Source organism: Perca fluviatilis, chromosome 20 (assembly GCF_010015445.1).
Source record: "Perca fluviatilis chromosome 20, GENO_Pfluv_1.0, whole genome shotgun sequence".
In the NCBI taxonomy this organism is placed as follows: Eukaryota; Metazoa; Chordata; class Actinopteri; order Perciformes; family Percidae; genus Perca; species Perca fluviatilis.
Genome location: NC_053131.1, coordinates 8,003,394 through 8,030,804, shown reverse-complemented (window position 1 = coordinate 8,030,804; position 27,411 = coordinate 8,003,394). Strand labels below are relative to the sequence as shown.

The 27,411-nt window shown below is 40.1% G+C and overlaps 1 protein-coding gene across 5 annotated transcripts in view; it reads right to left on the bottom strand.

Moving 5' to 3' along the window:
- The window catches only part of slc4a11 (solute carrier family 4 member 11), a 136,095-nt gene that overhangs the window by 59,574 nt on the left and 49,110 nt on the right, over positions 1-27,411 (bottom strand). For 3 of the 5 annotated variants that reach the window (XM_039786588.1, XM_039786590.1, XM_039786589.1), the window contains exons 2-3: positions 16,271-16,321; positions 8,582-8,698 (exon numbers count right to left, since the gene is read on the bottom strand). In XM_039786588.1, the coding sequence (XP_039642522.1) occupies positions 8,582-8,698; positions 16,271-16,321 (168 nt within the window). The remainder of the gene's footprint in view (positions 1-8,581; positions 8,699-16,270; positions 16,322-27,411) is intronic. The other 2 variants (XM_039786592.1, XM_039786591.1) reach the window with 1 other exon arrangement.

Sequence of the window (27,411 nt, the reverse complement as noted above, 5' to 3'; positions counted from 1 at the left end):
CGAAGAATTTGTACTTTACGTTACATTACAACCCTGGTGCCAGCCATGTAACCATTTCTAAAAATGACTGTCCTGCCCTGTACATAAACTTTTAGCCAACATTTATATTGAAATGACTACACCTGTACAAAGTCCATGGTACAGAGATGACAGGAAATGAAGGGAGAGAGAGGAGAGCGAGAGAGTGATGAGGAATGACTTGAAAGCGCACCCAATGACTTCAGCTTTTAAACAATATAGCAGCGTTTGTTTCCGAATGAAGTTAAAATGCTTAACATTGCTTAATGCTCTGTAATTGCAGTTAAAAGCATGTTCTCACCAACAGAGCGTTCCTCATTGATGGTGCAAATTCTGAAATAAAGATCACAAGTAACAACCACTAAGCCAGTAAAGAAAAAAAAGCCTGAGACCCTTATTCTAAAAGTGATGAAATAATCAAGAGGCAAGTCTCTAAATGCTCTCATTGAACAGGGATTGGAAGTGCTCTGCTGATAAGGTTTTAATACACACGTCCGTGGAGCCGAGGAGAGTGCTCTGATAAAGTACAAAGGTCTGGATTTTCCCAGTGTCGAAGAAAAGGGAAAGCGAGGACATTTTTTTTATGTTAGCAAACAATAGGGGGACAAACTGAGGGAATGAGGTTTTCAACACACTTCAGTCCCTTAACTAGCAGATTCAGTACCCTACTGACTCTCATAAAACAGTCCGCCACCGCCGTTACATAACACAGTTATCGCCGTTTACTGTGGGGAGCACGTTATTAGGTTACCACGGGCTTTCCTCCACTGCTCCACGTGATGCACTATGTTGGCTCCGTCTGAAAATCAATCAGTGCTTTACTCCTCCCTCCGGCGACGGAAAAAGCAAGAACCCCCCCTTTAACAAGCCACTAAGCCTTAGGAAAGTGCCAGGGTATTATAATAGCAATACTCCAGCAACAAGTGTACATGTTGGAGTGTGAGTCTGCAGGAAAAAGGGGTTTTGATCGCCACCACACCAAACACCTTGCCATCATAAAATCCTACAGGCAGTGGAGGAAGAAAGAGAGCCCCTACCTCTATGATGAGGCGTTGGCAGGGGGGCAAGTGTCGTGTGCAGTGGATTTGGTTCATCAAAGCCTCCCAATCAAACAGCACACGGCTGGGCTGATCCGCTCCCAGAGGGGAGAGCGAGCTGCGGCTCTAATTGCTGTCAGGCTGCAGCCGTAAGGAGATATTCATATATTCATATAAGATTACCTCGTCCCCAATGATCACCTCCTTCTACTGGCTTCTGTGTGTCTCGGTGTACTGTGTGGCTTAAAGTAATCCAGGTGAATTTCTGAGTTGAGGGATTAGGAAGAGAAGGTGTTAAAAAGTGACAAAGGCTTTTTTTTTTTCTCATTCTTAGTTCCTTATTTGATCAATGTAGCACTACAACTGTTGATTATATTCAGTCAGCCACAAGAGGGTTGCAGGGTGGTGACTGAGGATGGCTGAATTACTCAATTACAGCATTACAGCAGTAACCGGGGTATGGTCTTACTAGTTAAGTGAATAGCCGGGTTCTGCCAGTTCTCCCCGTATACATGAGCAGGGAAGAATTGGCAAAATGACAGGAGTAACTCTACCTCCGGTACAGCAGGTGGCGCCCTGCCAAAACATAACACTAGCTTTTTCTTCCGATGACCAATGTCAAAATTACACCGACCAGCCACTAAATTAGTCAAATTGAACAACTTAATGTTTCATTCACGCACTCTTGTCACAGCGTAGGAACGCACAGTGTTCTCGCCAGATGACTAGACAACTTGTATGGCTCATTATCTGTAACCAATGTCGCCCAGTGCCAGGTGAATTTAGCAAGCTACCGTTATAACGTTAATGTTAGCCAGCGGCCGCAGCGGGAGCTGCTGGGTCCATCCACTTTTTTGCAGAGACACAGCGTCGACAGTCTCGGAGATGGACAATCTGTTTAGCCATCTCCCTGTGTCTGCGGCAGGGAGTAAAGCAGATGGACCATTGGCTCTTTGCTGCCGATGGCCCGCTGCTGATTCGCCCAACGCTGTTTTTTTGTATCAATGTTTGATCATAGCAACGACTACAACTCGCAGCGCTGACGGATTATTTCAGTGGAGTGGGGAGGGGCAGCTGGAGCATGCGCAGACGCTAAACCCAATCTTACTCGGTTAAGGTGTATACAAAACATTCAGGAATACTCCCGGTTACTAAAGGTCTGTTAACCGGGTTATGAGAACTCCGATTTTAACCGGGTTAAGGTGTTTACATGGTGTTTGCGAAATCAGGGTATTGCCATAACCCAAATATCATTGTTTTTTAAACTTCATGTAAATGCACTGATTGTGTGATAGGAAAGATGTCAGGTGTCCTTGGGCCAGGGCTGGGCAAGTTTGTTTGAAACAGTACATGCATTTCAAATATGTGTTTGAAATCAAAATGAATTGGTTTGGTAGTGTCAATTTTTTTTGCTAATTTAAATACCACAGGTACAGTATATATCACTTTGAGAATACTATAAATACATTTCCCATCCATCTCCCTAACTCTGCCTTTGGCATTTGATGTGCCCAGATTGTTTCATTTGGTAAAATCAGTATACAACAGCAGGGATGCACTGATCAGATCAGTATCAGGGCCGATGCCAACCTTATTCAGTGGATTTTGGCTGGAGGTGAATCTAAGCCATATTCAAAAATACTTAATTTTTTATAAGTAAAATATTTTATTTGTCAGGTCTTACTCATTGCCAATTGTTATTAAGTAACACGGAATCCTTGTTGGATAAACACACTCTGAGAATCGGACTAATACAGAGTTGTCTCAAACAACTGCACCAGGCCTTTCTATTTCATTTGATACAGAATTCATGACTTTAAAACGGCGCTATGCAGTTTTGGCCATTTCTTTGCTGTTTTGTAAATTTTTGCTGGCAGGTTTCTCTATAGAGCTCTCCCTACAGCTTCGGAATAGATATTTGGCAACACTGTGGAAAAACTTGCACAGTGTTGCACGTGAAGCAATTTGTTACATCGCGAGACCTGATATCACGCGATACTTCCTGACGCTGAGGCCAGCGGCTCGCCGAATGAAAGTTGCAAGGATGGTTTTTCCGCTCAAAGGCGCTAGGGGGGAGCGAGACGACCACCATTCAACCTGAAAAGTCATAACCATTCCAATGACTCCGAAGCTGTTCAGTTAAATTAAGCAAAAAAACTGCATAGTTCCCCTTTAAATTATGAAATCCTTAAATGGTCAATGGAAATATTTGACTTTATTTTATCTTCACGTCCTCTACACTCCGTATACTGCATATCCATGAAACAAATCACACACAGTAATTGAGGTAAAGTAATGACCTTGGTCAAAATCTAAATCCTCAAGTTTCCAGTGTGAGGAACACCTGTCCTTCCTCATGACTTTTCCACTTCAGTATTCAGCCAAATTGATTGAACTGAGATGGAGCCGAGCCCAGGGCTGGCAGATATATAATCATCAAATCAATTCTATTTATTGGGAGCATTAGACAGCTTTATGACAAAGTTCTCCGTAGAGAGACGAATGGTTAAGATCATGTCAAAACGATAAAAAAAACAGCATCCTGGTATTACCAGTTGACAACATTTCAAGTAAGCTCTTCAATGTCTAATCTTTAACACTCACTTGAATAACTGCCATCAATCACTTTGTTTGATCTTTGTCTGATGCCACTTACACACCAATACTGAGCAAAACGTATTACTGACTCTTTGGCCCTCACACAAGATTTCTGCAGATACTTCTAGTATCTTTGTATGTGTGGAAAGAGTGTAATCTATCAATAATCAATAACAGGGAGAATGCAGATAAAAGAAAAATGACAATGTATTAGATAACAAGACAAAGTGTTGCTGATAGTTTAACATTTGCCAACTAGCACTAAACACAAACTACAGCTGACAATGATGGGAATATTGTTTAGTTTTTGCAATTATTTGGTCATTAACCTAAGATATTGCAAGATTAAAGTTTTGACCTGATGATGGCGATAGATGAGGGGAACACGAATGTCTGTTTCAAATGTTTTGGCAATTCCTCCAATATTTGTCCAGATAGACAGACTAAAAACTACAAATGTAAACTCGCTAGAGGAACACCAAAATCCTGAGAGTATCATCTGGGAACCATGAATTCATTTTGTGCCTATCCATCTAGTAGATGCGGAGTAATTTTGCTGAATAAGTGACTGCTGGTGGTGGTACATCAATAAATAGGCAATCAGCAAAGTGGACTATGGATATCTGTACCAAATTTCATGGCAATCCATCGAATAATTGTTGAGACATTTCACTAAGAAAGAAAGAACCTCGTGGTGGCTCTGAGAAAGACTTGGGATCACCAAACTAAGCAGCCTTCATCCTCTGGGGACCATGAAATGGTTTACAGACCGTAAAACATTTCATAGCAATCCATGAGATATAGATTTGAGATAGTTTCAGACTCCGTTTAGCATGTACTACAGCAGACCAACATTTTCTCCAATGAAGAGCCAAGCTGCACGCATGGCTAAGAAAGATACAATCCCAATGGTCATATATAGTAATATTACATCAGAGGGGACTTCTTTAATCACGTACACCCCCGACAGGCTTGGTGAAGACAAGTTGCTGACTAACAAAAATATTGCTGAATAACCCTCAAAAGATGTATCTGCCTCCTCTACTGTGCTTGAACTTTAGGAAGGGCTTTAAGGCATTTCCTTGAATGCATTTCAATCCCCCCTGTAGAACCTGACAGACTGTTTTACAGGGGTGGGTGTTATGTGTACAGTAGATGAAGAAAGCGTCAGTAACGGGAGAGCACTAGGTTGTCCAATCCAGAGCAGTGTCGGGATCCTTACATAAAAAGCATACTACAGTAAGTTGTTGCTAAATTGCTTTATTTATGGACCTATTGTCGGGGTAAAACTGGCACCTTTTCCTTTTCATAATGGATTTCCTCTTGAAATACTGTTATAAGTCAGTACAAGAAAAAAAAAAAAAATGTAGTCCTTTTTTTTCCTAAATGGCTCTGCCACAGAAACTTGACATTCAGCACTTTTATTGAACAGTTTGCCTGCATTGAAAAACAAAATGAACCAAGAAATGCATGGTACATTTCCAATAGTTATTCCAAATTGTTTGAGGTTGAATGGATCATTTACTTCTGATGGTACAATTCACATCGTCTGTGTCATCTTATTGGAGCGGTCACAATTTTTCCTTCATTCTGACAGTGATGACGAACCTCGCCTCATCTTCTGTGTTTTGCTGTTTGTAAGAGACAAATTAGTAGTCACTAAAATCTACTTTATCTTATTTCTAAGTTGGAGCTAGTTTTTAAGTTTTTTTTTTTGCATGTATATACAGGTTTGATGATTAAAAAATTTAAATATAGAAAATGTATTTGTATGAATTCAGCCAGATGAGCACACAAGCAAGAACAATTCAGTGTTTCAAAGATGAATCCCCTGGATGTTGATGATGGCACTGTGGGAGAAAAAAAGAAGACTGCGGTACTTCGGAGGCTGAGCTAGTATTTGGGACATTAAATCAAAAATGCTCTTTATGTAACTCAACTGTTGGAAGCCATTATAAAACATATCTTTAATATGGTGCAGTTAAACATCCAACAGGCACGATATCATAAGGTCAAGATTGAATAGTGTCCCAGAAACCAAGCTGGCATGAGACCAGAATTATAAAAGCATCCAAAGCATGACTACGTTTTCTCATGAAAGAAGCCACAGTTAGACATCGGGGAGAAATGAATTAATTATAACACACAGATGTTTTTGAAATTAGATTTAGGTAGGAGCTGCTGTCTCTGGGTCTGATGTAATCACTAAGCTATTTGCTTTTCCACACCACTGCTTATTTAGCCACACAGGACGTGATTAAAAGTCCTGTTCAGAGTCTTACGCTGGTGGACACATTGCAAAGTGGCTTGCTTATGTGGAATAATACAATAACATAATAATTTGTGACATAAATTAAAAGCAGAAGCAGGCACACAAACAGCTTATTATACTGGGGCCAACTGTATGTGACAACTAGACTTGGGTGGTGGTGGGGGTGGGGGGGGTGAAAATCAAACACACTAATCAACATTCAGCTGTGCTGTCAGTGAATAGAACAGTCAATGTTGGGCATAACAAACAATCTGCAACTGGGGGTGAGAATGTTGCCTGATGCCTGGAGCTGTAACAATTCCAAATTTTGCTGTACAGTTAATTGTCTCAGAAATAATTGCGATTAACAATATAATTGGCTCTTTCAGTCAAATTTTTGACAAAGTGTTTTAGTGTGGGTGGATCATTTACTACTGTTACAATTCAAAGAAATCACATTTACAGTCTCATCTTTTTGAAGCAGTCGTAATTGCTTTCCCTCATTCTGACAGTGAAGACAACGTGATGAAGTTTCTTATTTTTTCAGCTACTTAATTCACTGGATTAGACAAAAACACTTTCAACATTCCCACGTGTCTTTTTTTTTTATCAGTTACTCATTTGATTTTCCAGAAAACGTACTATCGATATTGTAGTGTGAACTGGTGAATAAGAAGATGCTTACAAACTGTTTTCACAACAGGTATGAGCACTACTCAGTGCACAGTAGCTTTATATCGTGTATGTTTCACCATATGACCCAAACAATTCGTAAAATCCAGAAGCACTCGAAACCCTCAATGGACAAGCAAAAACCTGGTTCAAGAAAAAGGATGGGACCACTGATTTTATTTCAGAAATTGTTAGTTCTTATATTTTTGGTCTTATAATATGGTTTTACATCCTGGCCCAAAAGTGTAAACCATAAAAGAAAAATGGATAGATAGGCCATTCCCATTCAAATCAACTAACTTCTGTATAAACAGACTTGTGGCAAGTGGCGGAGGTGAGGTATTGTATTAACGGACATGAAGACGCTGTGGAGTAATAACATTACGCAGAGAGACAGCTTCTAAATGAGTCAAATATAACAACCTAATGCTTGATCCACACAAAGCCCATTGCTATCGCTAAATGAGTAATCTATATCGACGACGTTTCATTTCCCTTATTGTTCAGGTGCTGCCGGAATTCCGCTGGATGTACCTCATTTCGGTCAGATGTCCGTTACCTTCCTCTTTCTTTGTGTTGCCGTTCTAAACTCTTTCTGAGGACTATGGTTAACTGCTCCTCAGATCTCTGCAGGGTAAATCCAGACAGCTAGCTAGACTATCTGTCCAATCTGAGTTTGCTGTTGCACGACTAAAACAACCTTTGTATGTATACATGTTCCACCAAAACAAGTTCCTTCCTGGCGCTATTTTGCAGAGGCAGCAGTGCTCTAGCCAGCGCCTGGTTCCACCGTCTGTGCTTTCATCCTGCATTGGTTACAGAAAATGAGTCGAAACAGCGGGCTGGGTCATTCCGTGCCTCCTGCTCACTCCCTGCCACTCCAGAGAACGCTTCCCGAGCTGCGTCGGCCCGCTCTCCTCCCAGCGAGCTGTGACACACTTTATGGCCCCACTGACGCGCATTGTCACCACTAACAACAATCACCATTTTGTTTTATATTAATCGAATGACCACAGCAAACAGTTCAATGACCTTTCTATCCATTTTATTTCTATGGTGCAAACACCACCCATCTGTAACATTCATGGTAATGGGCATTGGCTGTAGGCCTATATTGTGTTCTGCTTTGACAGTTTACACTCTTATTTTAGACCTTACATTAGCACCTGTAGTTTTCTTCCTCTAACTTTTTCCCAGCGTGCACCACTCCGGCTCTCTTGTCAGACGCCTTAAGTGTTACTATGTATGGAGAATGAGCCTGAGTGACATGTTCACCTGTCACTTTTAAAGGGAATGGGCATCTCTCTTTCCTTCTCTCCCCGTGGTGCACCTTTGACTGTTGCCGTGGCAACGGTAACCTGTTGACTCGTGGGGTTTTCGGTGATGGGGTCAAAATCATCTGCACCTGCAGCTGAGGAGCTGTCTGTTAAGTCAACACCTGCCATCGGCCTCTGGGTGGACTTGGAGCTCACAAGACCGCCGCAGAAATTAGTGCCAAGTTGTTTGGAGGATTTTCTTCTACTGTCTTCTTGAATGACGCGGTTGCGATTTGACATCACTGCAGACGCGCGCCTCCTTTGAAGAATGTGCCTCATGTTTTGATATAAAACATCTCCAAAAAGAATGCAGTGCAAGTTGAACGGGTGATATTGATCACACAGCAGAACAGCAGAGGAGATTATTGACTGGAAGAGGCATATTCAGACAGGCAGCTAGCCAATTTTAACCTTTTTTTTTAATACCTTGGCAAGCTGATTGTGACTCTTAAAATCAGATCAAGTCAGAGGTTGCAGTGAAATGGCTTTACGTGGACAGCAAAATACTGGCTTTCTTAAGAGTATGACATGTGGCTCACTTTATATGTTTAGATAAGGACGGTAGTTTTTTGAAAAACCACAACACACTCTAACCCTCTGTGTGTGTGTGTGTGTGTGTGTGTGTGTGTGTGTGTGTGTGTGTGTGTGTGTGTGTGTGTGTATGTGTGTGTGTGCGCGCGTGCACTGACCTGGCCCAGGGCTGATCTGGTTGTCATAGAGGTGGATGTCATCTCCGCAGGCGATCGGTGAGTCCTGTCCCTCCTCTCGGCCCTCGCTGCCCTCCTCCTGCTCCACCTCCCGCTGCTCTGGGGACACAACAGCACAGGGTCACCTCCTGGACCTCAGCGGCCAACGGGCTGGCCAGCTAACTCACGTTTACTCTCATCTTCAGCCAAAGTAGCTGCTGGTCCAGAAATTCGACAGGTATGTACTTTTAAATAAATAATTCACACACATCCTTCTTTTCACATCCAATATCCAACTAAATAAATGTGATATATTTAGCAAACTAAACTTCTGTATGTATGAAAACAGGGAAAACAGGTAATGGCAATACAATAATATATAAATAACAAATGAAAATAAAATAAATATAGCCTTGCAGTTTAAAGATATTTCTCAAAACGCACACACAGGCCTGTTTTAACGTCAACAGTAACGTTACCTGACAACAGTTCCTTTTTAGCAAGTTTGCTTTATGTGTCATTGTGCATAAATATGAACACTACAGTTGCTGTCAACCGGCTTATCTGGTAACGTTAGCTACCGACGGTTATCTTGGAACAATCCAGCAATTGGACGTTACCCTAGAGTGCAGTTACCTGAAACAGATCATTTAACGCTCATTTTACACACAGTTTAGCAACAAAACTAAACGCTGGGGGAAGATTACTACGTTTTTAATGTTGGTTTTGAGCGGTATGCACCCCCACTAATCTGGAAAGTGTTTTAAACCGTGACGTTAATACAGCGTGTCAGAGGAATACAGCGTCTCCTTTTTTTTTGTGGGGTGTCAGAGGCAGAGGGACCGCAGTGTTCGCTAACGTTAGCTTCTTTTCTCATCTGGGTTCTGATAAACAGTAAATTCATCAACGTCAGTGTGCTCAACGCTATTTTCCGATAAACTGTAGCGGTCATATTTCACGGGATCGCGTGAGTGCGGTTTTCATGTTCCAGTTTTTCAGCCTCAGAGGGGAGAGAGAGAGAGAGAGAGAGAGAAAGAGAGAGAGAGAGAGAGAGAGAGAGAGAGAGAGAAAGAGCGGCTGACTGTTCGCCTGAGATCAGTAGAGCAGACGGCTCTGCAGAGCCATGTAGAATTACGACTTTATGTCATTTCATTAACAGCTGATTGAGCGCTGCTACATATATATAGCGGAAACCCTGCATGTGCACGTGTGGTGCTGATGTTGCGCGATGTAAATCATGCGGCACCCTAAACTGTTAAGTGCTTTATATACCAACAGAAGTATACTCTCACTTAGCCAGACCCTCCTATACAGCGCTGTGGAAGAGGGTCTGGCTAGTCCACACAGCATTCCGGGAAGGGAGAAAAACGTACTCTGGTTTATTGGCATTTCTTTAAACCAATCACAATCATCTTGGGCGGTGCTAAAATTCATAGGGATAATCGGCCGATAATCGGTCAGTTTTTTGGGCAGTTTACAGATTATCTGTATGGGCATTTTATTTGCCTGATAACTTATATAGTTAATATATCAAAAAGTGGTCTACTTTGGCTCGGCTACAGCTTTGTGTCTGTCCCTCTGCGTCAGTTTCACTCAACACTGAGTCTGACTTACGCCCCCCCACAACACTATCGGACTCAATCTGTTACTGTGTATTATGTTGAAAGTTTGTCATTTATGAAATAATTCCTTAAAGCATTTAAACAAAGTTTTGAATTGGAATTTATAACATTTTGACCTAAAGATGTTCATTTTCACTTTAGTTCCAAAGTGGAATCGGTATCGGCCTTGAAAAACCAGTATAGGTCGATCCGTAGTTTTCACCTACACAGCAGAATAAAAGATTGTGCTGAGATAAGTTTGACTAGTTTACTAGTAGAGATCAGTTTTTACTTATTACCTGTTCCTCCAGTGTTCCTAAACCCATCAGAATGTGTTCAAATGTTAAAATGCCAGGCTGAATGATGTTGAACTTTGATTGGTCTACAAACAAAATTAGTCCCATTTAAATACAACTCACTTATAATTAGTATTCAAAAACTTACAACAACAATATGAGAAGTAAAAACTCCCGTTACCGGAACCCCTAAAGTGACAGACAGTGACAAAATATTATTAGAGGTAATTATGCTTCTCTGTGACAGCTTATCTGATATCCAGTGCACCACACTGACACTGTAATAGAAATCTGGTGCTTAAAACAAAAACCCTCTGGATTAGATGCAAAGACTGTTTTAGTGTCACCAGAAACATGTCACAGGGAGGCTTACTTGTCAAATATGCACTCAGATTTCCCTGCAGCAAGGTTGAGAGTTAAAAAAAGGTTTTAATTACACGTTATGGCAAGAAACAGGCTTTTAGGTTTGTTATATAGTCAGTGCTACAATTAATCATTTTTATTAGCGATTCATCTACTCAATTAAACAACTAATCCTTCGGTCTATTCAATATGAGCAAATAGCAAAAATGCCCATCACAAGCTATCAGGGCCTATGGTGAAATCATCTTAAAATGTCCTGGGTGTCCAAGACCCACAGATATTTATCATAGGAGACTAAGAAAACCAGGATATCTTCACATTTGAATCGTTTAATCGTTTCAGCTCTATATTTGACAATAGGTCCGAATTGGATCTTGAATCAGTGCCAGAAATGAATACAAATCTGTGTAGAGAGAACAAAATTAGACCAAATGCGTTGGTGAAAGAGCTGGGTTTATTCATTTCTGGAAGGACAATGTCTAAAAGATTTGAAAGTTTATCAAACACTAACCAAAGATGTTGACAGAAAACGTAACGTCAGTCCTCCGTTACTGCTTTTGTGGCTACCCTGTGCAACACATTCTCGTGAGAGGGTGTGTATGATATCGTACGTGTTCAATTTTGTGCACATTTACTATGTTGTATATATGACTTCCATAACATATGTATTTTAAAGGTTGTCTTTTTACATCTGACAAGGTACACAAGGCTTTTAGGCTGACTAACCGTTGTTCACCAGTGATCAATCAGCACTGTTGCTGTCAAAATAAATAAAATAGTGTCTTCTTGACGACATTGTATTCTCACTGACTTCACGTATTCTCACTGATTTACCTGGGAGAGATTTTTTTTATAATTTTAATGCATAAATATGTGTAAGCACAGGACCTCTCCGTCTAAAAACCTGTTAAAAAGGAGGCATAAATTGTCAAAGAAAAGATGTTGGTCGATGGTTGTTTTGATATGAAGACAAGTCTTCTGAAGGAGCCGGTAGACAGGTTTACTTGCTGTGTAATGGACAGGGTTTTGTATGCTAGAAAGCATCACAGGACTCAGCCTGGAGCCTGTTTGTATGACTCATCCCGGTGTTGTTTTTTTTTCCCTGACACAGCAGCCCCTTGAATCCAATCCTACAGTAACTAGTGGGCTCCCAAATATCATGCGGCGATCGCGGCTTGATGTGACGAGAACAATACTCGTGCTCTTTATCTGCTGACCTTATCTGTGCGGAGGCCCTAATTTCAGTTCATTCAGTTTGTCTTGCATCAGGATCATCCCTCAGCACTTGACATTATTTGAACCTGGCTGTGTCGTCTCCTTTGCCTGCATCCCTCTGAGCCTCAGACTCACCGGCTGCGCTCGGACTTTCAAATCACCTTGGCAGAGAACAACGGCTGCGGTCGGCTGTTTCCACTCCAAAACGCTTTCAGTTTTAGAAAACGTTTTTAAACGTTTACTACTTTGAATATTCTATCCCATCTGCTTTTTTCTTACCCGTCTATTTAATTTGAATATTAAACTCCAAATATACAATGCACTATTCAGAATTAGGGCAGATTGTATACAAAATCTCAATCTGGATTCTTTTCACAATGTGATTGGAATTATAAATGGGAATTCAGACGAGCTGCGCATGAAGCCGAACCCCCCCTCCCCTCGAAGAAGATACACAACTGCTGTCATTCTAACGTTAAAAAATGTCTATAAAATGCCCAAGGAGATTATTTGTTTTGTCCGAATAGAGCTGAAACGACAGGATGATCAATCGAGTAACAAAAAAAGTCTCAATGTCATTTCTTTTTTTATCTAGCAAAAATGCAAATACATTTACTGGTTTCTCAATTATAAAGATTGGCTCATTTTCTTATTTATATTTCTGAATAGCTTTAGATTTTTGGCAAAACAACCCATTTAGAAACAAACAAGACTTAGACTTAAGGGAATATTTTACTTTTTATGACATCTTATAGACTTAACAATAATTAGTTTAGTCGAGAAAATAATCTGCCGATTAATCAGTAATGAAAGTAGTAACTAGCAATGTTAAAAACTTAAGATTAATAATTATGTAAAAACAAAGAAAAGCAGCAAATCTTCACATTTGGGAAGCTGGAAACAATCTTCAATCATTGTTTGAAATTGGTTTTCTGTCCACTATTAGTTTCAACACAACTAGTTTCAAAGCTTTCAATAGCCTAAGGCTACATTTACATTGCTACGTTTTGGTTTAAAAATGAATATCTTTTGCTATGTTTACACCTCACACTTCCACTGCTCTGGCGTTTCTGAAGCCCCTAAACCGGAGACATTTGGAAACACTTCTGACCCGTTTTGGTTTGGAATCTGCGGGGTTGTGTTGCCGTCTCAACGGCCGCAAACGGAGACCTTCGGCAACACCGACACTGACGCCAACGTTTCCCCGCCGATTGGGTCACGTCGTCTCATTCTGAGACCAAGCTACTAACGTTACCATGACAACTACCAACAACGGGCGGAGTATACATGCTGCTTCCTGTTCACCCCGGCACGAGCATGCCCAGTATATGTGAATGTCATCTGAGCTTTCATTTTCTCAAAGGCAGAGCAGGATACCCAGGGCTTGGTTTACATCTATCACCATTTCTAGCCACTGGGGGACCATAGGCAGGCTGGGAGAACTCATATTAATGTTAAAAAAACTCATAAAGTGAAATTTTCATGCCATGGGACCTTTAAAAACAACTAGACCTGGGGCTTAAGGTTACATGTGTGAAACGGGGCTAAAGGAATGTACGTTGCTATCAATCAAGAATGTAAACGTTGGTTACGTGTTCCAACTGACCGTTAACCCAGGGCGTGTGAATGGTACAGCCCTGGGCTTAGGTTGACACTGGGCTAATGCAGTGTGAAAAGCCCTACACATGGAATCGCTAACATCAGCTGAAAAACTTAATATCTAGGACATAAATGTTAGTATGCTTTTATGTCATCAAATCCTCTCAAGCCATTTAGATGCAAGTTATGTTGGGGTTTCACAGTGTGGACAGCTAAATTACAGGGTTTCCAGACACACATCAAGTTTGAGAGAAAAGAGCAAACGTACTATTTCATAAGGTAAATTCCATAAATTAAATGAGTAGGGCTGGGTAGCGAATTCAATACTTTTAAGGCCCTGAACGAATACCCTCTAAAATATTGAGTATGGAAAAATGCCTCTTCATTCAATACCCAATTTCTATACCTAAGGAGTAAATGTAATCAGCGTCAGTGAGCCAATAAGCATGCAGCATGCTTCTACAAAGATCTAATAATGTTTGTGATTGGCTGTCTAACGTTACACGTCGTATAGACAGGCAGGAAAAACTGTGTTAAACACAGAGACAGGGCTCACGTAGTAGCAGCTGAAAAATAAATAAAAAGATTTGTGCCATTATGTGTAAAGTTGCAATTTCTTTTATAAAATTTGTATAGAAAAAAGAATTGTTTAGTAACCGGTATTGAAGTCATGGTATCGAAAATGAAAACGATACCAAGCCTTATAAAAAGGAGTCTGGCTATTGTTTAGGTCATTATTTATTAACTAGAATAATCACAAGATATGTTCTGTTAGGATCTGAGTGGCTTACCACCGCTGCTAAACAATGTCCTCGGGGACTCCCTGGATGAAGTCCTAAAATATGAAACATTCACCTATAAAGACAACCTGTAGAGTTGCTTCAAAATGCATTGTGAGGCAGCTTTGAAGTCAGGAGAAAACTCGAGCACAATCACCCCGATGCATCACTTCAGATCACACAGGCAAACACATATCACAAAATTATTTCCACAGCAATTTTGTAACATTTCTTTTCATGTTTTTTTATTTTTTTTATTTCCATTCTTCACACATTGCTTTTTGGCTTCTGTAGAACATGATTTAACCTGTAAATGTGCAGCTGTAATCACATTGTCACTCCCAATTGCTTGCCAAGCGCATTAAATGAGCACATTGAAATAGTTGATGACTCAAAGATGTATAAACTATTAACACACACTAATGAACAACATAATGGCACAGAAGACTCACTCACAACAGACTCACTTCTACAGTGCAAGACATGCAACAAATATTTTTCATGTCACCTCACTAATGCACCTCTGAGATGACAATGGTGGATAATGCTTACTTGCCTACAATAATGTAATAGCATTTATATCCTGATAAAAGGTTGCCTAATAAAGACAGCAATGTTCAGCTGCAGCAGGGGGGGCTTCTGTGAGTCTCCTGAGTGAATGTGTGTGTGTTGCAGAAGGGGAATAATTGGCTCGGGGAGACAGGGAGATCGAATGCACGCATATTCTGTCCTGACTGCTTGTGCTGCACACACTAATTGGGTGCCTGTCCTTGGCTTAAGGGTAATGAAACTGCTGTTATCATAACAGCTGGAGCAAAGTTCATTCTTTATATCCAAAATGCAGTGGTGTGTGAGAGCTGGGAGAGGTTTTCTGTGTCTGTGCTGCAGCTCAAATCTTTAATGCCAACCTTACACCACACCTTACGACTTTTTAAGCGATTTCAGTGTCGCAGACTATTTTCCAATATCGGAATGAAATCATGAATATCTTGCTAGAGTCTTGCTAGAGTTGGCGCCCTCCCGCCGTCTCAATCGTTTGATGTAAGGTGGTCATAAAACTCAGTCCAAGTCAGTATTTGATATTAACGTAAGTTTAAAGTCTTGGAAGTGAAGTTATATTATGTGAACATTGTCAACAACCAATGGATGATCTCCCTCCAGCACCAAATGGCTATAGACAATGTTGTTTGTTGTTGCTATGGCGCCGCGCTGGAGGGAAAGTTGCCGATTTTCAACCCTTCTGAAGTGCGTCATCCAACGGGAGATTTACCGGCGGATAAACGCAGACCTCTGGGTACTGCAGACATTCATCTGCATGTACGGCAGGACAGAACATCTGCAACCTTTCCCTTAAGTTACCAGCTAACGCTAGCGCTAGCTAGCTAGCTAGCTTGGTTACATTTTTCAAAACGAATCTAGTTGTAGTCAAGATCCCCAGTCTTTACATATTATGACAGTCTTTTACGTTAGATGTAAGATGATTTTCTTTAGATGTGAGATGGTGTCAGACTTCAGTCTTTTCAAAGTCTGTTCAAAGTCTTTTAGTGTAGGCTATGGTAGGCATAAGTCGCGACTTTGAGTCCATGAAAAGCGCTATATAAATTCAATTTATTATTATTATTATTATTATCTTTCACTATGGATATACTGTACAAAGCACATCATTCAAATTAAAAAAACAAATCCCACTACCCATCATGAGAGGATTACACCTTTTTATTCACACAGTGCCTCCAACTCATGGATTCCTTATTCCTTGGTTTTCCATTGTGGAAAACTGGCTTGATGATGACATTTTAGACACTGCATTCCTATATTGTGGTGTTGGCTCAGACTCACCCATTTCTTGAAAGAAGTATCCATTCTTGGACATCCCAGAAGGAGGTGCCTCTGCAGGGAAGAGCAAAACAGAGAGAGACAGTAATCACGGAGGTGAAACTGGTAATAGTAACAGGCCCTGCAGGAAGCAAATTTTCATTTTAAAATTAGACGTTATTTGTTCACACAATTGTTGGTATGAGAGATGGTTATAAAACACAAATACCAGCCTTTGTCAGACTTTTCTTAGTCATTTAGTGCTGATGTTCAAGAGGGAAATACATTTAAATGTAAAGCATCTCATGAATTCAGTAAGTTACACATGAAAATATAAAAAAAAAAAATCCAGTTCCCCTGGCACCACCTACAGCCTATAGTGCGATTTGCAAAAATCCCCCGCTCCCTGTTCAGATGCACCAATCATGCCGGCCATGAGTTTTCTGTTGCACGACTAAAACAACCTTTGAACGTACACATGTTCCACCAAAACAAGTTCCTTCCCAAGGCTATTTTGCAGAGGCGCCGTTGGTCCGCCCGGCACTTAGCGGCGAAATGAACGATAGAGAGAATAGAAATGCCAATAACGACAGCACGTTTTTCTCACATCGCGGAATGCTGCGTGAAATCGCCAGACCCTCCTCCGCAGCGCTGTGGAGGAAAGTCAGCTAACGCGAGACTAGGCATCGCCAGACTAATTTATATTAGTCTGGAACCTCTCACTTCATTTTTTTAACTTCAAAGGAGCGCGGACCAAAAGGCTTCTGGATGCAACTGGATATACTTACAACCAATCAGAGCAACCAAACGTGACATAGCGCTGAGCAACACATGCAAACTGGGGCGGTGCTTGGTGCGTTATCAATTGCGAATAATTGGCCTGTGTGAAGAGTTTTGACACAATGAGCCACTTTCCACAACACGTGTGTTAAGCAATCATCAAAAATTGTAATAGACTAGCAACATTTTCGCTGATTAATCTTTATATCATTAAATGATGTTTAAACTCATCCTCTATGTTATATTGTTTTCCTGCTAACTGAAAGACACTGTGTACATTGTTCAACCTGTTGCTCTGATTGATTTTGACATTTCAATTATGCAACACCTTAAGTGCAAACGACCAATAGCTGACTTTCCTCAGTCCTATCACCTCTACAGATATTTGTGGACATAGAAAAACAACTGCTGAAAAACTGTGAAAATACTATTTAGAGATTGTATAATACAGGCTTGGTAAGTAAAATCTTGCCTCCTAATGAGGCCATAGCTGTCAAAGACACTCACACTGTACACACTGTGTGCACAAACTCGGCAAGCCTGCAGTTCAACCAGAAGGCGAAAAGAAGAATTCCATTCAGGGTATGAAAAACGCTATCAGGGAAAATGCTTCATTCCTAACATTTCATTTCATTAGGTAGAAAAAATGTTAACAGGCAATGGTTGTATGCAACACAAACTCTTTTCATCAGCAAAGGTCTTGACTTTGCTCATACAGTATTCAGGGATAATCCGTAGTGAGTTCTGCTTCCGGGCAAAGCAATCGTTTTGCAATGGCAGGGTGCAGCATTTTTTAAAATGGTGGATATCTTATTTTGGAATTAAACTTAATCTGGTGAAGAGCTCCACTACAAATGCACGGAGAGGGAATTTAGAGTACAACATTTCAGAGTGTTTTGTCACGCGGCGCTGTGGATGCGTGCAGCATGCGGATGACACAGACAGACGAGGCAGATACAGAGAGGGGATACTTTGAAGGTTATTGAGACATTGTGGGCTAGTGCTGGAGGGGGGAGGGGGGAGGGGTGCTCTGCTTCCAGACTTCAGACAGGCTTCTCTTAAGCATATGTTCACATATTCATTCTATAACCAAAGATCAACAGCGTATCTCGTGGGTATTTTCCTGCTAAAAATCACAGCCATCCCACACAAATGCACACAGGCGGGGGGAAGAAATGGCCCAATCTCTCTCGCGCGCATACACGCACGCACACACACACACACACACACACACACACACACACACACACACACACACACACACACACACACACACACACACACACACACACACACACACACACACACACACACACACACACACACACACACACACACACACACACACACACACACACACACACACACACACACACACACACCTCTAAAAACTTAGACATAGAAGAGGGATGTCAATATATTTCTCCTCCGGAAAGGATTCTTTGATGCGACGAGCATACAAATACAGAGTATGATTTTAATTATACAAAATGTTCCTTCACTCTTGGGGTTGGACGCAGACAGAGAAAAAAAAAAAAAAAAAAAAAAAAAAAAAGAGTCAAATAACTGGGGATTTATTTTATCCCCACCACAATTAGCTTGTTTAATCTACACAGGTAATGATGTAGCGTAGCTGCTTGATATTTGCATTTTGCACCAAGTCTTTTTCTGTTAAGGCTCCCTCTCTGGCACTTTGACTCTTGCTGGGATGGTTAATGATAGTAAACATGAAGATGCAGCCAGGAGCCGGTTAGCTTAGCAAAGCACAAAAATTGGGAAAGTGGGGAAACCGCTATAGCTTGGCTCTGTCCAGCACTTCTGAAACTCATTAACACTTTAATTTTCGTTTGTTTAATTCGTACAAATATCACACTGTAATAATGACAATTTGGTACCTTCACATTTTCTTGGCAGAAAGCAGTGCCGACAAAGCTTCAGGAATTCGGCCAATTCTTGGACATACAGTAACCTCCATAAAAGTTAGCTTTTGATACATATTAAACAAACAAGATATCAAAATGAATTAGTGGATTTAGTTTGGGTGGATTTCCTTTTATGTTTGGACAGAGCCAGGCTAACTGTTCCCAGTCTATAAACTAAGCTAAGATAACCATCTCCTGCCTCCAGCTTCATATTAATGGTTAGATATGAGAGTGGTTAGAGTCCATGTGCAAAAACAAAAAATTAAATAATAAAATCCCAATTTGTATTTTTATAAATCAAATTGTTTTATTGTGCAGTCAAGGGACTACATCAAACGAGTGTTGGTTTATACATTTTTAGAATGGTTTTGATCCATTTTTGCTAGGGGTGCACCGATCCGATATTAAGATCAGATATCGGTCCCGATATTGACAAAATATCTGGATCGGGGATCGGAAAAATGAACAGATCCACGAGCCGATCCAGTTTTGTTAGTTTTTTCCCCTCTGTCGCACTTGTGTCGCATGCTGGAAGAGTTGAGTGTACAAATAAGAGTTCAATACATTACATCTATGTTATTTTGTCTTAGTTAGGAAAGTAATGTTTAGTTAGGAAAGTCGGGTGCCTTTAGTCTCTTCCACATGGTGGAAGGAAGGTAGAAGGTACACAGTTTATTATTAATTCAATAACGGTATTGGATCGTATGTCAGAAAACGCCATTAAAAGACAAGAAGGATAGCCAAATCTTATTATTGGTATTAGATTATTTAGGAGGGTAATGTAAAGACATCGGGTTAGATAAACCAATGCCTTCTTCTTCTTTATTATAGAGTAAAGGAAAGTTTTGTCTAATTGCAATTCTTTTCATAAACTGTGTGGTTGTTGATTCTATGCGGTTGGTTGTATGATGGAGTTTGCCACATCACAGTATCCTTCTAAAGTGAGAGTCACCGCCTTTTTCAAAACTGAAAATAGTTGAAATGGGATTGATTGATTTATTAGCCCAATGTAGCGGCCTTCAAGACCGTCAGTCTGACTGGCTACTAATAGAAAAATACTTTTACCTTTGTGAGCCTCTCACATTCTGGACATTCTTTATTTTAGCTGGAAATTCTTTACTTGAGGCTTGGCGATAACTCACATCTGTCCCACTTACTGAAACCAGTGGTGGAATGTAACACATTTACTCAAGTACTGTACTAAAGTACAAATGTTGAGGTACTTGTATTTCACTTGAGTCTTTTCTGTCCATGCCACTTTCTACTTCTACTCCGCTACATTACAGAGAGAAATATTGGACTTTTTACTCCACTACATTCATCTGACAGCTTTAGTTGCTTTACACATTAAGATTTGTACACACAAAACACATGGAGTTTACAAAAGATAAATTAAACTGCCAACAATATAATGGCCTACAAGTCCAGCTGAAATAATTAGCTAATTAAACAGAGAACAGTTTTGAACGTTTCCAGTTTCTAAAATGGGAGGATTTTTCTGCATTGAGGACTTTTACTTTTAATACTTACGTAAATTTTCTGATGATTACAGAGATAACAGAGTATTTTCATAGTCTGGGCCTGGTACTTTTACTTAAGTAAAGGATCTGAATATTCTCCCACCGCTGACTGAAACAAAGGGGAAATGCTACCAGGTGGGTTGACTGTGTCTTTTGGTTTCACATGAATGAAAAACAGGAAATACTTTTGGCTGTAGATCTTTCTGATTTATGGCATCAGTCAGCAGAAGAACGTTAGTCAAATTAAACTTCTCAGTGTGTGCGTTTTTTTTATTCTCCCTCAAATATCAAAACACAAAACCCCTATCTGAGTTTCCGTGTTGACACAAATGTGTGGGGAAATGTTTCGGACATCCTCTGCTGCATTCCTGAGTGTCGGATTGCGATGTCAGTCACATAAAGCGTACATTTTCCCTTCACCTTCCTACACATCGATCACATCCCCGGCATGCAGTCTGCTTACCTGCACCTACTGCATTAAACATTTCTTTTTTCAGAGCACAAACACTCAGCCAGACCGTGAGCATAATGGACAACCTACAGCAATTTGTTGTATTCTGTATACAATGGGTTATTTGACCTTGCCTCAAAAATCAGCTGTTAGTAAATAAACTAGTCATGCTCACAGCTCAGCAGCCTGAGGCACAGCCAAAGCCCTTGGAACATAGTGTGTGATCTAGCTCAGTACAAGCTTTTTTTTTTTTCCAGCACACTACATTTATCTCAGCTATGATGAAAGTAATACTATTATTGCTGTTATTATTATGGTTAAAGCCCCTTTTCAGATGGGCACCTTTTCCATGTAAATGTAGAGAGGACAGATAGGGGGGGGGTTATAACTCATTTCGATTGGTGGGGTGCACCATGAAGTGTTTGAATGAATCGATCAAACAAAGTGTAAACATGTTGCAATAAAAAAAAAAAAGTACAAAAGTACAGGGAAAGATTTTCAAAGAGTTACACTGATGTTACTGCTGGTTGTTTTTGTTTGTTCTTCCTTATCTTAATATCTAGATAAAGTAGAACATGAATTGCATTAGTATTTTATTGTATTATTTAAAATGGTCTATTTGATGTATCTTGTTTGACTGATTTAGATGTGGTAAAGACTGGCGGGGGGTAGGACTTGATAAGCCTAGGGCTTCTACCCATCCCTTTTCCAACGGGAGTGTTATGTCAGGTCCTACACCCCAGTCTTTACCACATCTAAATCAGTCTCTCTCTCTCTCTCTCTCTAAAGATTTCACTCATTCATTCCTTCAATGTGATGTCAGAGTACATGTCAGTCTCAGGTCTTTATACACGAGTGACTTTAACGTACAAGTCACAACACTGGAAGGGACATTTCCATAATGCGTCCAACCCGGCACGAGTCTGAGCTGATAGCTGTCACATTAACATAAAGGTTAAATAAACCCAGAGAGATTAAATCGCCATGTTCCGCCTTATTAAGAGTAGTGCAATAAATGTATCACTCACTTATCATCTCCTATGCATCAGTTTAATAGAGCACAAAATACTGAGGGAGCCCATTTTTCGCTAAGTTGTCGAGGCGTTCCTCGGATAATGTCACATAAGTCTATAAATTCATTTCTTTCTACTTGCAGTGTAAAGCAAGAGGTAGACAAGAAAACAAGAATAAATACGGCTACAATGATTATTTTCATTATGAATTAATATGTCAATTGTTTTTTCCCCCGATTAATCGGAGAAATGCTTAAATATTGTGAAAAAATGTGCATCACAACTTCTCAAAGCACAACGTGACATTTTCAAATTACTTGTTTTTTTCCGACAAACACTCCAAAACCCCAAAATATTGAATAAATAATCATATATGTCAAATCAAAGGCAGCAAATCCAAACATTTGAGAAGCAGACACCAACAAATGTTACCAAAAAAAACAACTGGCATTTTTAGAATTGATTATCAAAATACCTCTAATTGCTGATTAATTTTCTGTTAAATGACAATCAGTTAGGCTCTAATAATAATAATCAGACCAGCACTGCCTTTCTACATTTTCAATTTTCATCCATGCCATGCGCATGGATGAACATAAGAATATTCAGCAAGAAAACATCACATGTATGCAAACAGGAATTCATTAGAGTTACAACTTAAAGTCTCATCAGATTGTAAAATAGGCCACTGAATTCTCTATCTAATAAATAATGAAGTTTATGAAAAAAAATGATAGGGAGATTCTCTGATGCAGCCTGTGAGAGAACAGTGAATGCCGCTTCCTCTCCCCCACACACCAAAATGCCAAATAGCCATCAGGAAATGTAGCTAGGGATGAAACTAATAATCACTTTTATTGGCAATTAATGTAAATTTTTCCCCACAATCTGTCGATTAATTTTAAATCTATAAAACATCAGAAAACAATGGAAAATGCCCAAAAGCCCAAGGTGACAAAAATGATCACATTCCAATCATGTTAAAATAATCCCATGCAGTGTTTCCTTTGGGATTTATTTTTTTTAGCATGGGGGTCCTGTCCAAACAACATCAGACTGCAGTATCGCCATCCTACTGCGGGGGGCGTGGACAGGCTATCCAACAGGCAGGATTATTAAAAAGGCAACTGCAACTACATGTGGGCGAAGGAAATCGTTACATAAGATCGATAAAACGATTTTCAAAGAAGTAATTGTTAGCACTCGCAGAGATGTCGGAAAATCTTTGAACAAAAGCAAATCTTTCTCCATCCTGGAGAGGTTCATTTGTTGGCCCAGCTTCCTGTGGACACCGTGCTCCTGCGTCTTATTCTGAGGGCTGCGATCGACGCAGAGGGCTCATGTGCTCCGCTCGTATTGAGCTGTTTGGCACTGACACGTGCAGGAAGAGATTTCAAAGGATTGGAGGGGCCTTGCCAGATCAATGAAAATACAGCAGGACGCTCCTCGGTTGTGAGCAGCGGTGGAAGAAGTATTCAGATTCTTTACTTAAGTACAAGTACTAATACCATACTGTAAAAATTCTCCGTTACAAGTAAACGCCCTTCATTGAAAATGTTACTTAAGTAAAAGTATGGAAGTATCATTAGGAAAATGTACTTAAAGTATTGAAAGTAAAAGTCCTCAATGCAGAAACATCCTCACATTTTAGAAACTGGAAACAGTTCTGTGGTTAATCATCCAATTATTCCAGCTGGACTTGTAGGCCGTTATATTGTTGGGTAGTTCAATTTATAATAACTACTTAGAGCTGGGTGATATTGAAAAAAAAAATCAAATTTCAAGATTTTTTGACCAAATGCATCCATGTCGTTATCGCAGCGATATTGTAGGGTTGACTATGGATGCTTTCACAAAATCTTAACACAATGAGATTTTTGATAAATAATCACCAATAATGTGGATACAATGACAAAGTGGGTAAAGGCAAATAAGACAGCTAGTAAGTCTGGTAAGAAAATGACATCCCTTTACTGTAATGTAATGTATGTACTGTAATGACTTCATCACGACATGATAATATCCAAAATGAAAAAAAATTGAAGCGGCGCTATGCAGTTTTGGCCATTTCTACGCTTTTTGCTGGCAGGTTTCTCTACAGAGCTCCCCCTACAGCTTCGGAATAGATATTTGGCAACACTGTGGAAAAACTTGCTCGTCAGTCTGCCGTCTCCTCTTTCTCCGTTCCTCCGACAATGCTTTCCTAGCTTTCGGCTTCTTTTTTGCCGGCTCAGCCATGACGATAGTGTGAAAAACTCCATCGCTACCTTGTTCTTATAGCTAGCCAGTTCCTGGGTGGGGGGCGTGTATGTGTGCAGTGCCGTGAAGAGATTCGTTACATGGCGAGACCTGATATCACGCCATACTTACTGACGCTGAGGCCGGCGGCTCGCCAGCCGAAAGTTTTTCCGCTCACAGGCGCTAGGGGGAAGCGTGACGACCACCATTCAACTCGAAAAAAGTCCTAACATATTCCAATGACTCCAAAGCTGCTCAGTTAAGGTAAATTAAGCTAAAAAAAAAAACCCGCATAGTTCCCCTTTAATTTGATATCTAGCTTCACATATCAATGTCGATATAATATCAATATATTGCCCAGCCCTACTACCAAATTTTCATTTGTAAAGATGAATGTAGTGGAGTAGAAGTAGAAACTGGCATGAAAAGAAAAAACTACAATTACCTAAAATTTTTACTTAAGTACCGTACTTTAGTAAATGTACTTGGTTACATTCCACCACTGGCTGTGAGACACCAAGCTTCACTTCATGAACAAATAGAGCTTTGTTCTAAATTTTAGCCAAAATAAATGAATCAATTTAACCACTAATTTAGTGAAAGGAACAAACAAAAAGATGTTTTATTCTCTGGAAGTGAGTAACCTGGTACATCCTTTGAACATTTTTGCAGACCATGAATCTAAATTAGACTGAATTTATAGAGCAGAAGTGAAATGAGCTGTAGCTGAGACTGTGCTGTTTGTCTTGCCTCTAATGGGCTGCACACACATGCGGACAGAGCTGATTAAAGACCTTTACATACTTCATGCTCTGATGTCTTTTAGAGACAGGCTCATTAGAAGTCTGTTGTGAAATCACAAGCAGATTCACTAGGATCGTGCAAGTTGAAACAAACTGACAACCAAAAGTCACTGAAAACTAAAAAGGTACAAGAAAACCTGCCCCACTGAGGCACCGGGACACATAGAAACACAATGCTAAACTGCTAACGTGTTAAAACATCATCTTTTTAGAGATTAAGGTAAATATGAAAGATTTAGAGACAGAAATTTGAACTCAAAGTATATTCAACAAAGAAATATGTGGTTGCTTTACATTAGAAAAAAGTTATAAAAAGTGAAAATATCTCACACTCCGCGATGGAGGACTCGAGTCGCTATTTAGAGTCAAACTCAGGTAAGGGTGACTCGACTCTGACTCTTCTTTGGTGACTTGGACTCGAACACTGGTGACTTGTGACTCAAACTTGACAGTTGGTGACTCGACTACAACATTGCTCCCACTTCATTTTAACAAAGACCTTATAGGCCTAATGAAAACCTTAATAAATTAGTCAGATGCAAAAGAATGTCGGTGCATGCAGTAGGCCGGCTACACTGGCACTGGGTGGCGTGAGCGTGTCAGCTGCGTGGCGTGTCCGTTTTGAATTCGGCTCCCATGTTAACAGATTAGAGCTTACACACTGCCTGCTTGACACGCACGTGTCTGGCGCGGCTCGAGCCGAAAATGCGTGCCTGCTAGAAATAGAACCGACGCCTATTTGTCACACGACAAGCAAGTGTGTTGGAAGCGTTTCCAGGCAAAATAGAATACAAAAAGATGTTTATATGTCATTTAGACACAAATACATATTAATAAATAACATGTTGATGTTTGAAAGTCTCTAGGTTTTGATATAAATGCAGTTATAAATGTAATAAAGAAAATCGATTTTCTAATATTGTCTAGAGCTGGGCAATATATTGATATTATATCGATATCGTGATATGAGACTAGATATTGTCTTAGATTTTGGATATCGTAATATGACATAAGTGTTGTCTTTTCCTGGTTTTAAAGGCTGCATTACAGTAAAGTAAAACCTACATGTGTACGGACAAGGCTAACAGCAGCAGCAAACATGTTTCTGGTGTGTAAAGACATCGAAAAATCCAAGCAGCCGCCATGCAGCTGACACGCAACAGAAACGCCACGCTCACACCACGCAGGCAGTGTGTAGCCGGCCTTAAGCTTTTCATATGTAACCAACCACTGATAAACAGTAGACACATGAAACATTGATGCATCAACAGATAGTTATGTGTGTGTGTCTGGTGGTGTAAAGGCAGCATTGCATAGCACACTGAGAAACACAAGTCAGATCTGTGCACAAGTCGCAATGACATCACAGCAGAGGCACGTGATGACACGCTGCTGACCGACACAAGTAACATATTGTGCTTCAACATAGGCCCTTCTGCAAATAAACTCGGCCCTCTACTTTACTTTCTTGCAACAACGGTGTCAGAATCCAGATTCAGTCCGACAACGCAATGGCGGTGTTTACAGTGTCACATCAGATGGGATTCTTATTGGCCGTTTGGAAAAATGTCAAGGTCGTGTAAATGCTTCTTTTATCAACCCATTGCTTTCAGGTCATTGATTTATTTATTGATGGTTTCATTTTTTTAGTTGACCTATTTATTGAAGATTGTTTTGATTGTTGAAAGACCTTTAGTTAATCTGCTATTTTACTGTCAAATTAAATATCAGTTAGTGAGCTGCTTTATAAAACGTGCATAAAGTAGGGAGAGGGAATAAATATAATATAGAATGAAAGAAGGTAAAGGCTCGACTTTGTCAGATCTGTGTGACCAAGAAAATACTGACAGACACCTTTAATCTACTCCCAAATGCCCTTGTTAGAGCATTATCTGTGGGTACCCTTATCTGCAGGAATAAGTAATGATATGCAAGCAATAACATATGTATGTCTGTATGCATACATATTTCTGTCTTTATAAGATAAGCTATACTTTTATGTACCCTTAGGGAAATTTGTTCTGGACTCCAGTTCCACACAACAAACTCTGTAGTTTTGTATATCTGGCCTACGGTCACATGTCACATGTAACACATGTTAACACATTTAGGCCTCACAGACTATTTCTTAAAATAAATGAAGAAATGCTCAGAACTAAAACTCAGTAGCACCGATGCATGTGGGTTATCTCCCAACTACAAAATGAGAAAGCTTCTGTAAAGAAGACATTCCCCTGCACATTTCTTCTTTGTCTGGTTGAAATTTATTTCTGATGTAAGGTTTAAAAGCCTCTTGCGGTTATTTATCATTCACAATCAGCTATTGGATCCTTGCGGATTTTATGATGAAATAAATGCAAACACTGGTTAAACCAAAGTGACTGGCAAGACAGCTCTTCTGGGAAGAGAAAGTTCAGTTTTTAGAAGTGAAGTACATG